The 15477-nt window shown below is 47.5% G+C and overlaps 1 protein-coding gene across 4 annotated transcripts in view; it reads right to left on the bottom strand.

The window, feature by feature from the left end:
* Positions 1–565: 565 nt before the first annotated feature.
* pak1 (p21 protein (Cdc42/Rac)-activated kinase 1) overlaps positions 566–15477 on the bottom strand; it is a 44327-nt gene continuing 29415 nt past the window's right edge. For all 4 annotated transcript variants that reach the window (XM_042063453.1, XM_042063454.1, XM_042063456.1 and 1 more), the window contains 12 exons: positions 13377–13524; positions 13230–13267; positions 11896–12009; positions 8831–9020; positions 7262–7325; positions 7095–7143; positions 5557–5669; positions 4906–5023; positions 4353–4452; positions 3682–3878; positions 3036–3173; positions 566–2091 (listed from right to left, as the gene is read on the bottom strand). In XM_042063453.1, coding sequence (XP_041919387.1) covers positions 2005–2091; positions 3036–3173; positions 3682–3878; positions 4353–4452; positions 4906–5023; positions 5557–5669; positions 7095–7143; positions 7262–7325; positions 8831–9020; positions 11896–12009; positions 13230–13267; positions 13377–13524 — 1356 coding nt within the window. In that variant the 3' untranslated portion in view covers positions 566–2004. The remainder of the gene's footprint in view (positions 2092–3035; positions 3174–3681; positions 3879–4352; positions 4453–4905; positions 5024–5556; positions 5670–7094; positions 7144–7261; positions 7326–8830; positions 9021–11895; positions 12010–13229; positions 13268–13376; positions 13525–15477) is intronic.

Below are 15477 nucleotides of genomic sequence, written 5' to 3'. Positions count from 1 at the left end.
TTGCGAGAACTCTGGAGTTTCCAGGGTAACAGCGATAATAAAGAGGTATGATAAAAGGATGGGGACTGCAAAGAAGTAAACAGAACCTGACATGACCAATCACTCCACATGCAGTAACAAAGAGGCGCAATACAAGCAATACAGGCGCAGCATCTTATCCTGAGCCCTGTAACAGCCTGTATCTACAACCAGGCCAGTCTGTCAGACGAAAACAAAAACAAAACATTCCAGTGTGTCGCCCTGTGTGCCTGCTGTTTCATAAGCCCCATTATGCAGCCAGGGGTCTAGAACAGGGGCAGGATGGAGAAGGGGCGACAGGCGGACTAAACAACACAAGGGGACGTGAGCGAAGGGGACCGTCACTAATTTGTCAGAGGGCCGGTGCGCGACCAGGGGAGAGGTGACATAATGATAGCACATTCCATCACGATTGGCAGCGCCTCCAGTGTAGAAATAAAGCAGGAAAAATCGCCCGGAAGTTCACATTTTCCGCTGTTACACAACACACACTGTATCGCAAAGCATGCAGGAGCAGCAAGGGAAGTTCGGCTCGACACAACAGGAGAAACCTTCGGAGAGTTTATTTTGTCCCATGTCAGTTGAGAATCTTCACTGGAATCAAAATGACTTTAGAAACAAGAGAGTGTATGGCTCAAGTACACAGGATAAACAAGACTGTTTATTTCACAAGCCTGCCAAGCCACTCTTCATCTCCTAGGTTCATTAGTCCAAATGAGGATGAGGAGGCTCAGCGTGAACTCGTGTAATAAACAGTCTTGTATTCTGTGAAACAGTTTTTAAGGCCAAAAGGTACAATAACGCTACATAAAAAAAGAAACTCGCTTAAAGCATTTGGGTTTGGAAACATCAACATTTTCTATTAAATTTCTGTGACCCCACACACTCACACACACAAATGCATGCTGACACACACTCACACATACACACACACACTCTCACACACACATTCTCACACACACATTCTCACACTCAAAACTATACAAAGACTGTAATGAATTTTAACTGTTTTTCTGTCTGCTTTGAGCCATTGTCAACAAAGAAAATATACACATTTTCAGAGGAAAGGATGGTGTCAGGTCTGTCAGATAAAACATTAAACCGTTTGCATTACCTGACATAACTGACTCGGTCTCTATTTCATAAACAGGCATCCTTCATGTACCATAACTTAGATTATTATTATTCTCATTTTGTATTATTATCCAAATCAATAGTTTATTTTCTTAAAAAGACATGCGCACCACTTTCATTTCAGTACCAGAATCATTCCCAAGAAAGTGTTTTACAATTTTCACGAAGTAATGGTCACAGACCTGTACCAGAATCATATCCCCAGCTCCACTACTCTACAATCGAACCCAGAAGAAAATAGTATTTTCATTTTTTAAAAAAGCAAGTAAAACAGAACTGACAAAAAAGCACTTTCAATACAGTACATTAAAACAGACAAATAGACTTCTGGTCTTACATACAGACATTCAGGCAAACAAAACAAAACAAAAAAAATGAACTTAAAGGGAAGAAAGAGAGAGCCAGAGAGAGACTGACAGATAGATAGAGAGAGAGAGAGATGTTCAAATGAAATCCCAGAACCCAAAGAAAGTCAGTGATGTGGGGAGAAGCAGGAGGATATATGCTTTGTTTGTAAAAGCCAGTTACAAGCCAGTCCTCCCCTTAAAGTCATTTGGGCCTGGAGTACCATTCATGTCCCCAGCGAGGTCCTTCATGTCTCCGTGATGTCATCTCTCTGCGCCTCTGCGGTGGCCTTCCAGGGCCTGGCCACCTCACACCCCCCAAAGGTGGCATTCACAGGAAGGGTACGTTCTCACAACCTCCACGCAAGGGCCCACCCCCCAATGATGGACAGATAGAGGAAGAGGTTGAGAGAGGGAGAGAAAGAGAGGCTGGAGGAGACAGAGAGGGGCAGAGAGGGTGGGGTGGTGGTGTTGGTGGTTGTGTGCTCCAGAGAAGGGGGGAGGGAGTTTAACGGTTGTTCTTGGCCGCCTCTTTGGCCGCCAGGATAAGTGGAGTGAGACTGGACAGTGGCTTAGCCACCTTCAGGAACTGGTGCTGAGAGAGGGAGAAAAAGGAGAAACATCTTTTCAGACATTTGAGCTTTCGGATACTTTCCCTGACATCTTTCTAAATTGTGGAGAGACACAAAATGATGTTTGCTTTATGAATGTGGCTTATGACTTGGCAAGCATAGCTATTAGCCTTAAGCACAGTACCTTAGTAATTACACCACATTGTGCACTATGTAGTGAATGAGAGGCTGTTCTGAACGTTGTGTGTTAAAGAATTCAAAGTAATGGGCAACTAAGAAATGATTGCTCTAGAAGACCTGTGTGCAGGAATACAAACTCTACCCCTCCAGCACCCGTCTCACCCGCCTCTGCACCTGCTGTTGTCAAGGCTATTTAGTGTCCAAACAAAAGCCAACAGCCTTGTACCACCACAGCTCTCCGGCCTTTCACCTGAGTGACAGCACATTGCTGTGATTTCATAAGCCCTGCCTATTCTTCTCTCATCTTCAGCAGGGCTGACTCACCCTGGCATTAAAAAAAAAATCATCCCTGATAAGAGATCTTTGGCACTCAGTCTCTCTCTCTCTCTCTCTCTCTCTCTCTCTCTGCGGAACACTTTGTGCTCCTGAAGCAGAACTAAGCCCTCCTTCCCACTGACGGCCTTTCTTTATCTGATGTCTCTTGTGTGGGAGGGCCAGCGCTGGGCAGGAGACGCACTCTCTCCGATACACACTGATAGCACTCAGACCACACCAGCAGGGAGATGTGGACATTAACACCATATTGGCTGGGTGATTTGCTCTGAGAAATGGTCTGAAGTAGGACTTTGGGTATATCATTCTTCCCCAGTCTGCTACCTTAGGGACACCTTATGTTCAAGCTGCAGGCTTAAAACATGAAATGGAAAACAAAGATTTAGGAGACTTAAAACAAAGATAAAACAAAGTGATGCTTAAACCGGTTTACACACACACACACACAGATTACCTGTAAAAGCTCCTTAGCAGAGCCTCTCTTCTCGACATCCATCTCCAGACAGCGGTTCAGGAAGTCTCTGAACACCGCCGACAGCTTCTCTGGGTTCTGCAGCTCTGGGGTGCCATTGGTTGCTATGAGATACAGCGCCTGAACACAAAACAAAAGCACAAGTAAGAAAGTGGTCAACCTGACCCTTGTACTCCCTCAGAGATAAACCCGATTGGGTGGAATTCCTCAATTACCTCCAAACGTTAGGGGAATAAAGGTACACGTGTCCGTACCGAACCTTTTAGTTACAGGTTGTTAGGTTCAATACAGATGTGTACCAAATGTGCCGAATGCAGTGTTTAACAGTAAACAACAGTAGGCTTTTTTTGCGGGCAGACCATGTTTCAAATTCAAGTCTCCGCACAAACATATAAGGTTGCGGACCATGTGTCAGTTTACTTAATTAACACCAAAAAACATTTGAATGTTAGGCTAGAGGTACTTAACAAACTTAATGTACCGAAAATGAACCGAACCGTAACACCGTGGTACATACCGAACTGTGAAACCAGATCTGTCATACTAATAACCTCAACATCTACTCAACCACAAGTACTGCATAATCAGTACCAAACTCTACACCTCCCTGAGCCCAGCCCAGCCTCACCCTGAGTGGGTTCTCGTTGAGATAGGGCGGCTCTCCCTCGATCATCTCGATGGCCATGATGCCCAGAGACCAGATGTCCACTTTGGGCCCGTAGGCCTTCCGCGTCACCACCTCCGGCGCCATCCAGTAAGGCGTCCCCACCATGGTGCTGCGCTTGCTCTGCTCAGGGGTGATCTGGGCGCAGAAGCCAAAGTCAGCTGGAGAGGCAAGAGGAAAAGGAGGAGAGAGAAGGGGAAAGAACGAGAAGATGAGATAAGAGAAGAGAGGAGGACAGGAGAAAGAGGAGAAACAGAAACTCACGGTTTAAGAACAATTACAATCATGTCACTGGTTTTCAGATTACCAATATACAACAACTCTTTCATTAGTAGTGTGCAACTGTGACACAAGAATTACATCTGAACCATAAACTGATGGCACTCATATCCAGTGTAAATGGAGCACTTACTCCCCCTGCTGGACATGAACATGAATTACAACAGCATCACATCAGCAGTCACTGTATCTTGTTTAGACACAAGCAGTGTGCTTACAGATCCCATTTCAACATTGACACAAGAAGCATTTCAAACTGGTCCTCATGACTAATGCCTACTACAGCTCAGTCACTAAAACAGCTGAGCTGTGCTGTGCTGGTGAAGATGCAACAGGACAGGCACAAAGTGACTCACTGAGTTTGACCGAGCCGTCCATGCCCAGCAGGATGTTGTCACTCTTGATGTCTCTGTGGATCACCTGGTTCGAGTGCAGGAACTCCAGAGCCTGAAGACACTGCAAGGAGAGCAGAGAGAGACATGGGCTCAGGTGGAGGTCAACAGCTCTAATGCATGGGGGACATTCAGGGCATACAGTCCAATCTGGTTGGACACACTAAGTCAGACCCAGATTTGTTGTGGTGATGTGTGGTATCGCTAAAAAAGGTGAATCAAATAAGAATCACAAAAAAGATTCATTTATTGCCAGGCTGTCTGTCAATGCCTGTGTATTTGGAGTTACAGTTGGCACAAGACATGGAGACATTGTACAGAAGGGTTGGAGTCATTGGGCGTGTTTACACATGGTTTTAAAATGCATCTTGAGACAAGTCAGCAGCTGAGACGCATGGCCCTGAGACAACAGCCAGAGACACAGGGGCTGGGTCTCCAAGCTGGCTCCCTCGCTGTGCTGCTTGATGTGGTGTGTAATGTGATCTACGGTGACATAATGGCTTTCTCTCTCTCTCACCTCGCGGCACACTGCGGCGATCTGTGCCTCGTCCATGCACGTCTCGGTCACCACGTCGGTCAGTGAGCCTCCAGCCAGGTACTCCATCACCACCCACAGCTCATCGCCCACCAGGTAACTACGGAAACCAGACAACCGCAGTCACACATGCAGCCGCGCCAGGGCAAGCGCAGGCTGTAGCTATGGCAACTAGACAATCCAACATCATCAAGTTACATAGCTGAGGGAAAAGCGTGTGACCACAGAAACAAGAGCGTAAACACCAACATAAAAAAGACAACATTTGCAACATTTTGGCCTGGGCAAGGCATGTTGCTATGGAAACAGAAGACGGCAGGTCCCAGCAGAGCATATACATTATACCCCCAACCACCCGCCCCTCCAACCACGTCCATAGAAAGCAACATAACTGCACAGACACCAGATCCATGTAATTAGCTATAAAAGCCCTCACAGCATAATGGGACCATCACTCACTAATATTACCCCCTGTCAAGCAATTACGACCATGTTTATATGGTTCACATCAGAGTGGCGGAGATAGCTGATTTTAGCACTTGGTCTCTGGAGAAGACAGTCAGGATGGCTCCCAGGGCAACAGCATATGTAATTAACCTGGCTGGTCCATTGTAAGTGGTGGATGAAGCTCACCTGTCCAGGTAATTTACAATGTTGGGGTTCTTGTTTTCCCTCATGACCAGGATCTCGTTGATGATCAGCTCCTTCTTGGGCTGCTGCTGGAGGTTCATCTGTTTGATGGCCACCTGCAGAGACAAACGCATATGAGAACACGAATGATAACATGAACACAGCCAACAGAACACAATAGGCATAACACCAGCTAGGCTTATGGATTAGAAGTGCTTCCTGTACAAAGCACCTTCATTCCTAACCATAACATACTGTACGCCAGTATCCACCAAGATCCTTGTTGTAACAATTTCCAACCATGAAAATTAAGGAAATTAAATTTCATCCCACATTCAACGTCTTTCAATTTCCACAGGCCACTGAGCACTGTTCGTGGGAACACACGGCTGTAATGCTGAGACCTCCCTGGCTAACAAGGGGTTTCTCCCGGAGCCTCTCCAGGCTGAGCAGACCCAGCTCTGAGCTGCACAAATAACCAGAACAACTGAAGCAGCAGCAGCAGCACCAGTCCCAGTGCAGTTTAGGATAAAAAAAATCAGACTGCAGAACTCGGAGCGCTAACTCCCTACTGGGGGTCTGTCTGGCTGGCTGTAATTAATCAGACTAACTCCTCGAGCAGGGAGGCCTTGATGTGCTGGTCATCAATAATGCACAGAGCTTGGGCTGAGAGTGCTTAGCACAACAGTCATGTCGTCTCTTCACAGTCTGTTTAAATGGCCAGTAGGGTCTGGTCTGTGAAAACAGGAGGACAGCCATGACAGGGTAATGGGAACAACAATACATACCATAACAACCATCCCAGCTCATCCATAGAAACGTTCCTTTTTTGTCTTTTGTCTTATAAAATCTCCAATTGAAAATGTTTCACCCTAAGGTCATCAGGTGTGTGCTAAAAGAAGTTCCTTCAAAGGAGTGTTCAGTTTTGCTGCTCCTCAATTGTTGTTACTCTTCCTGGCCACCTGAGGGCACTGCAGTATCTTGATATGTGAACAGTGGATCAAGTCTTGCCCTAATTCTATGAAATGCCCCATTCTTGCTTCTCTTCTAGGTGCATTGTTTCTGTACGCTGTGGTACGTCTTCCATTACATGACAATCCAGCATGCAATGTGCTTATGCCTTCATATATGAGTCAGAGGGTCTAAAATGATCTTATGGCCAGTTCACCTGAAGTGAAAGCAGGGAAAGCATGGGTTACAGTGATACCTGTAACCAGTGGCTAAAGTGGGATTTGGCAGGGGGGGGGGACCCTAAACATATTGAGTGGGGGGGGGGGGGGGGCCCTATACATATTGAGTATCGTGGTGTAGCAATACTTTTTGGACAAGAACTGCTAGCTTCTTGGTCACCTCTGTACACGTGAAAAATGAACTATGAACTCACTATTTATTTTAACAATATCATCGCGCTATGTCGTTGGTATGAAAGAATATATTTCTTATTAATTCATCTGAGGTGGCGGAACTGCGTTCCTCCCTGCCCCCCCCCCCCCCCACACACACACACTTTAAACCCTGCCTGTAACATTTTGCCCTCTTACCTCCTGTCCAGTGGCAATGTCTATTGCTGTGTAAACTGTTCCAGACGCCCTGGAGAGACAGAGAAAGAGAGTGTGTGAGTGACAGAGGCTTTCATCAGTAAGAGAAAGGAGGTACATGTAGGTAGTTCTTTTCATGCGTGTGGTATTGAGGACAGCTGGTCACATACCCCTGACCGATCTTCTCAAAGCGTGTGTACTTCTTCTTAGGGTCACCCACACTGACGATACTCCCTGCAAGCCAAGAGAGTGACACAAATTCACACAATAGACAGCAAACAAGGTAATACTGTGTCTGGCCAGTTCAGACTGTGAAGAATGGAAGGAGAGAATGAAGGAAGGATGAACGTGGAGGACAGACATACCGGAGTGAGGGATCAATAAGAAAAGAGAGAGAAGAGGAGGGTTTTGATCAGGAGCACTCTTAATGGCCAAACTACTCTCTTTGGGCATTCACTAAATGCCATGGCCACTCAGATAATCAATATCATCCACTGCTTTAAAGGAAACACATTCTGCCATTTAGCAGACCAAACATATTGACATTGTCCTTGTACAATTATAGATGGCCCTGGGTTTCTGATAGGTCTTAACATGGAAACCAGTGGAAAGTTTAGAAGCAGACACTTTGCTTATGAGTTACAAATGATGTTGGTGGAAAAACATAGTAACGTAATCATATAGAGTGCTCAGAAGTTCTTTTTTTAAAAACTATTATTCGAAAAATGAATACAAAAGGGCAAAACCTTTCCAATCACTACAGGTTAGGGTTAAATCAGGTACATGCAGGTCACACCTGCAAATGCAAATGTCAACAAATCAAGGAGAAAACAGACGGTCTGATAAAGACTGATGGAGAGAGAGAGAAAAAAGAGAGCAAAAGAGAGAGAGGAGACACTGTGGACAATGCATTAGCAATGCAACGCAGCTACAAATGTCACAATAGGAGAGCACACTGTGGGAAAGTTGTCAGTCCAACTGGGTCACTCGGCAACCAGAGAGGGGCGGAGAATCTTGAGGAGACAGAACCAATCAGAACTCAGACCAGTGAAAGAAAAGGAAGAGTGCGGGGCGGGAGACACTCTGGAGCCAGGCAGGGCAGACAAGTTCCCTTCCTTACCAGTAGAGGGCGACCTGAGTACGTCTGAAGCATGGAGTGTTCAAAAATAAAAAAAAAGTTGCTTAACACAATGCGATGGTTGCATGAGAGGCAAGCCCAGAGTGATTAACATGACAAACAAACAAAGAAAAGAAAAAATCAAGCAAACCACATGGGGAAAAAAACTATGCAATTCAACACCCTCTTTTACCAGTGACTCTCGATGAATGACAGGACACAAGGGACTTTTCAGTGGTCCATGCCAACCGCAATCTGTTTACGCTGAGGTTTGGGGAGACTGTACGTGTTACTCTGCCTTGGTGTTTTCGTGTGGGTCGTTTTATGACTATGTTTGTGCCACACACAAAATCAAACAAACACAATATGGATGACTGTTCGTATGACTGTGTGTGGGGTGAGTAGTGAGTAGGTATCTGTGGGTGAAATTATGCCTGAATGCATGTGTGTGTGTGTGTGTGTGTGTGTGTGTGTGTGTGTGTGTGTGAGAGAGAGAGAGAGAGAGAGAGAGAGAGAGATAGAGAAAGAGAGAGAGATATGAGAGCGAGAGAGCAAGAGAGAGAGTGTGTGTAATTGTGGATGAACACTTTTCTCTCCACACGCCCAGTGCATGATCACTCACGCAGCTTCTCCAGGATCTCCTCGTCGGTCATCTTGGTCTTCTTGCGGGTCTTGTCAGCGCTGCGCGGGGTTGTGGAGGAGGGGGTGGGGGTGGGGCTACTGCTCTCGGCCGACGGGGGCGAGATGGGCGAGGTGGCGGCATCTTTGGTCGGCGGTGGAGGGAGGGGGTCAATTACCGAGCGCGTGTATATCTGAGAAAGAGAGACACAGAGAAAGAGAAAAAGAAAGAAAGAGAGTGAGAGGAAGAGAGGAAGCATTAGACATTACTTAATATTACAGTTTGGCATTGTACCATTTTCGGAGATTGTTGCCATGGAGATCCGGTGGGCAAAATGCAGCCTATGGCAAGGTTGTGTGGACTGGTTTGTTTGTCCACTCATAAACCCGCTCGCTTTCTGCACCGGTGCTTAGTGTGGGCGACAGCTTTATTGCTGATTAAACGTTGCTGGACCCAAGCATGCCTGGCAGGCTCGGGACAAATCTCCTTGGTTTCCTGCTTGGGCAGAGGAGGGTTTAACATCAGTGGCTCCCATTGTTTGTGAGGCCAATTTATCCTTGCAGGAGATTTGATGAAATCACTGGTTGGCTGCCGCTTCAGTGTATCTGCTTAACTGGTCTCCCACCCCCCCCTCCCCCTCCCTTTCTCCCTCTCCATCTCTTTCTGTCTCTCCCTCTCTCCTTCTCCCACCTCTCCTCTCCAGGCCCCTGAGTGACTAACTCCTTGTGGCAGAAGAGGCGCCACTCGAAAGGGCCAGGACCACGTGAGCGAGCGCTCAGGCAGTGGGGCTGCCACACTAAAAATACTGCCTCAAGAATGTCTCCTAAAGACCAGACAGGAGAGCCAGGCCAGAGTGGCCTCTCTCAGCCCTTAGCACAGGAGAGGCCATCACTCCACATCTTTATCAATCTCAGTGCCATCTAGCTGTGGAGATGGATGAGTTAACCTTATCAAGCAGTTCAAAATGTCATTAGTGGCCAAGAGTATTAACTGAATGGGGTTTCTTCCTTGTCCTCACTGATGGGATCTTAGGAATGCTTTTTTTATGAAGTCTCCTCTCCCAGACACATACTGATAGCTGCTAAAATGTTAGCAGTGTACAATATATTGTGAAGAATGATCTGAATTACAAAGCTAACCCCACCTTACAGCTGCGCTGTTCTAGAGGATGTCCTTGCCTGAGTGACAATAGTCCCCTTTCACACGGCTTAATGATCAACACATGCTTTGTTTGTTGGCGCTAAATTAGTCTCCATCACCTTTGACCAGCAGTGGGAATGCAAGCACATTCTTAGTGAAACTAATTACGGCTATATTTGAAGAGAATGGCCGCTCAAAAGTACGTTAAAAAAAACCTTAAACTCGTTTCGGGGTATTTAGAGCCGAGTGACGTGGTGAGAGAGGAGGATTGACGTGGGTTGTATTTTTTCACAAGCGCTCAGAGCAGTAAATGATGCATTTTGTGACATTACGCCAAAAATAGGTCTTTGCAAAGGCGGGCCCTGGTGAGGAAGAGTGTCATTTTTATGGGCGAGATTTATGGGTGTGGGAGAGAGATGTCTGACAGTCCTGGGGTAATTGCTGACAGTGGCACTGCGGAGAAGGACAGGAGAGGACTACACTGAGCAGCTGCCCATGCGACAGCCTGGAGACACACCGCTGGGCATTAACTGTGATGCCTTCAGTATCAGTGGCTAACCTGCTTGAGCCCAAAGAAGCCCTTCTCAAGGGTACCCGGAAAACTGTGTTAGATAAGGGATGGAAATACCTTGTGTGTGTGTGTGTGTGTGTGTGTGTGTGTGTGTGTGTGTGTGTGTGTGTGTGTGTGTGTTTCTTCAGCAATAGCACTCCAATGTGAGTGAAAAGGGCCCCACCTTAAACACCACCCACCCCCCTGCAATTGCAAACCCTTCATCTCACAGACTCCCATCAAACAGCCCAGCACCACCCTCTGCACCACTCACCCCACATGACCCCACCACCCCCCACCCATCCATCCCACCCACCCTCGAACATCAAGGGGCTGCCGCCGCTCCTGGAAAACAAGCCCCACCTGTCAGCTGCCAGGACTTCCTGAAACGTCCCATCAACGCTGCAGGAACGTCAGAGGCAACCTTTAATCAGCCTGGCGCCTCAAAGCCAAGCCCCTGCACCCGCTACGCCCCCGCCTCCCGACCCCTCCCAACGCCGCCCCAGAGCTCCCTCCAAGGCCCTGTGATGCTCTCCGGGCTGATCAAGGGGATCCAGTGAGGCGCGTCTCCTCTGCCACCCTCCCCTCGCCTCCTGATCCGGGCCAACACTAAGCCCCCAGTGCAGAGAGAGAGAGAGAGAGAGAGAGAGAGAGAGAGAGAGAGAGAGAGAGAGAGAGAGAGAGAGAGAGAGAGAGAGAGAGAGAGAGAGGGAAGGAGTCTTATGTGCCTTTCATGTTACTGTATGTTCTTTCATTGCTCTTTGTGTTTTGGCATCACTGGTATCTAAACAGTCCTGCTAATATAGCAGGTTTGAATTAGAGAGAGAGACAGAGAGAAAGAGAGAGGGAGTGAGAGGGAGAGGGAGGGAGAGGGAGAGAGAGAGAGGAGAGAGAGAGAGAGAGAGAGAGAACCTCTGATGCAACTAAACCCTGCCTGAACCCAATTACAGGTTGGCTGTACGGCACTGAGGCACTCGGCTAACTTCGAGGCCTCATTAGAGCACAACACCCCGGCAGTCTGAGAGGGCACACGCAGGAGTCAGAGGAGACAGGACTGAGACAGAAAGCCCCTTAACCACACCTGGTACTGAGATAGAGAGCCCCTTAACCACACCTAGTACTGAGACAGAGAGCCCCTTAACCAGACCTGGTACTGAGACACAACTTGAGACTCAGAGATAGACTGTGGGGCAGTAGTTTGGTGTTAAAGCATCTGGCTAATAAAACTGATTGTATATTAGATACAGATAGATAGATAGATAGATAGATAGATAGATAGACAAATAGATAGATAGATAGATAGATAGATAGATAGATAGATAGATGGAGACAAAGACAGTGAGATGTGTGACATGATGCTATTTCCTGGCCCACTCACCGACTTTGTGTGTTCCGGTCTGGGGGCGATCACAGGTGGCGGAGTGGCCTCATCTTCGTCATCGTCCTCTGAGACAGTGGCCACAGCGGGGGTTTCTGACACCGCCTTGGAATTCTGTGGGGCGACAGACGAGCCATACAGGAAGTGGGCGTGAGGTTGGCCATATCGGTAAACGGGCCCGCAATGCCACGAATGCAAACAGAACTGACTCACACTTCAACACAGTCATAAAAATCCAACAAACACAGCAATTCACAATCAGCAACTTTGATCCGAGATAAGTCAGAGTTTCTATCAGGAGAAATCAACTTTGGTTACTATTTAACCAGGTAAATTTGATACTAAAGGGAAACTATCTTTCTATTTTGGTTTCCGGAACCTTCTGTCTCTCTTGCCTAGATGACATGTTCCTGACTGTTGTAGCTCCATCTGTTTACACATTCGGCCACAGCACAGGCTGCTGTAATCTAAATTTGCCACATCCTTCACACCTGACTCAGAACAGGCCCGATTCCCAACAAACCCACTGACACTGGCCACGCGTGCTAACGCTAAGCCTGGCTGCCTCAAAGGCCGTGGTCAGTAGCCAACGATCCCCCGCTGGTGTCCGCCTGTTCCCCCACCCCAGGGCGGAGGCCAGGCTGCACATACTGGCTCTTAATGAAAAGGAAAAGATGCTGATTCACAGTGCAGGGAAGAGAGAGAGGGGGAGGGAGGGAGACAGAGGAAGAGAGAGAGAGAGAGAGAGAGAGAGAGAGAGAGAGAGAGAAATTAAGAGAGACAGAGAGGGAGAGAGTGTGAGAGAGAGATAGAGAGAGAGAGAGAGATGAAGAGAGAGGGAGGAAGCTAGCCTGGCAGGGCGCATCTGCAGGACTGGCAGAAGCAGAGAGATGCTACAGTTGGCACAGACCCACGCTCTGGCCCTGAGCCACTCCTCTCCTCCTGTCTGTCTGCCAGCGGGGCACCATGACGGTACAGTACATCCTCTCCCAGCCCATCCCTCTGCTCCTGCCCATCCCTCCGCTCCTCCTGCACCTCCACCTCCTCCACCTTCTGCTCCTTCCTGTTGTGTCCTCCTTTCATACCCCAGGCCTCGTCTGCCTGCCCTCAGCGTTTACGTTTGTTTATCAGTCCTCTCTCACATGTGTCCTAGTTAGCGCTCATTGGGCGCTTAAGGGAGCTCACTCAGTCATCACCATCAGTCCAACTCCACCTGTTAGTCACAGCACTAGCCACTAACTCCTGTCTACATCTAGATACGTCTTTAGCACCGTTGTGTATTTCTCTGACACACACACTTTACAAAACAAAGTGGTTATTGGCTGACTACTCACCACGGCTGCCGAGGAGTTGTAATTGTCTGAGCTTTTATCTGAAATAGACAAGGGGGATGCGTTAGCAATTAGGCAACCGTTAATAGGTTCCAACAGCTAATGTTGGTAGTGCTGGAAGTGTGTTTGAGGTTCAGGTGCGGAGCTCACCTGTGAAGCTCATGTACTTCTGGCTGTTGGCTGTCTCTTTGGAGTCGTAGAACTTGAGAACATCCAGAACGGCCTGCGGGTTCTTCTTCTGCTCCAGTTTGGTGATGTTGGAAGTCTGCAGCAGCCGAGCCCACTGCTCTGGCATGCCCTACAGCAACACACACACACACACACACACACACACACACACACATTAGGAGTACTCTCAGACCTGGGAGAAATAATGAGAGATGGAGTGTTTTTTTCCTGCAGTGGCCAGAGAACTGGGTCAGGGCTCGCTCAGGCTCTCTTCCTCAGCTCACGCTGGAAGCGGGCAGAACAGTCCGACATTAGAGCCTCCAACATACAACCTATCTATTATAAATAATAGGGATATAGGAATTTTGGTCAGAGAACATGCTTGTGTGTGTGTGTGTGTGTGTGTGTGTGTGTGTGTGTGTGTGTGTGTGTGTGTGTGTGTGTGTGTGTGCATGTGTGTGTACAGTATGAAATATTTTGTGGTGGAATCAGATACATGAGTACTCAAGTGGATGTGATGTCTTGAGAAACTAGTCAAGAGAATATCCATGTCCCAGATACTGCTAGACAAAGAAGCTCAAGGAAAAAAGGTGTAGGATACTGAATGAAATAAAAAATGAGGTAACCAAAGGACAGGACCTCACCAGTTACTGCAGTGGGCAAACTGATCTCACCACAACAGAGGCATGGGAGCATGACACAGGGGCAGCCAGCTGCTGTAGGGGGGCCTGTAAACCCCCCGACAACTCATGGGCTAAGCCTCATAAAGACAGTCTCACACACACACACACACACACACACACACACACACACACACACATGCACGCATGCACACAGAGGAGATGAGTCAGAGAGGTCTGGCTTCACAGGGCTAAGTGAAGAGCTCACGCCACCGCTTAGCTCAATAGCTCCTGCCGTCAGTTTGGGGAGCTAATTCAATAAAGTCATTTGAGCCACCTCCCTTAGTGGGCCCTGCTGTGGTCCTGATGAACAAAGAGAGAGAGGAGAGGATAGAGAGAGAGAGAGAGAGAGAGAGAGAGACATCCCCAACCTCTCATTATAACCCTTATTACCCATGGTGCCTCAGGGGCGTGCCACCGTGGTGCGGAGCAGAGTGGTGACGTTACCTCGGTCTCCCCCCATAGAGGTGAGAGAACAGAGGGGCCACTCACAGTGGCTGGAAGCTGGAGGGGTGACAGTGTCTGTCCTCTGTGAAGGGACCACCTAGTCAAACGCACAGCTTTACACTTTACGCACACATCACTGGTGTGTTTAAATAAACAACGCTCCAAAACAACCTTCGATGGGCGGACTATCATTCTCTGTCATCAATCTCTGTTCAGTCTCTCTTCAAAAACATTTCTTTAGAGGTTTGAGTATTTTCTCCTGGTTTGGCTCAAGGTGTGCATCTCCCACACAGTGGTGGTTCCCACACAGTAAGCAGGCCGTGGTGGGACGCTGTGAATGCTTAAGCTGGCAGTGCTCTTCAGAGGAAATTGGCAGTGTGCGTCAAGCCGAATGGAATTTAGCATGGCATTCACACAACAGGCAAAAATACACATTACGAGCAAAATCATGAACGGCTTCAATCAGCGCTGCATGCAGAGGCTGGCCAGGTGATCTAGCTGACATTTCACACAGCCATGTCACAAATACCAGTACCTAAAAATCAGTCAATGATAACTGCTAGCTTGGCATTTAGGTGTGTTTACTTGCATACAGTATAGCAGTGGTTGGCTTCTTTTCAGGTTTACTCTCTTCTGCATGTTTGCCTGCATTCAATTAACATTTAATTCCGAGGTGTTCAAAAGCAACCCTGAGTTGCAAGGGCACATCCATCTATGGGGTCATGCAACCATGAAATCTGATGTCAAGTTCCAGCGGGTGTATACCGTAGAGAATATAGTATATACCTCATGCTGTCATATCCAACAGCCTTATGACAGTATATACAGACAAAACAAATACAATATTGTTTAATATTAAGTAGTAATATAATTAAGTATTATATTAATTAAGTTTAATAATACTGCCATCCCTTACCGATTCCCAATGTTTTGGTATACTCTGTATAACAAACAGC

This window comes from Alosa sapidissima, chromosome 15 (assembly GCF_018492685.1).
Source record: "Alosa sapidissima isolate fAloSap1 chromosome 15, fAloSap1.pri, whole genome shotgun sequence".
Lineage (NCBI taxonomy): Eukaryota > Metazoa > Chordata > Actinopteri > Clupeiformes > Clupeidae > Alosa > Alosa sapidissima.
This window is presented reverse-complemented; position numbering and strand designations above follow the sequence as displayed.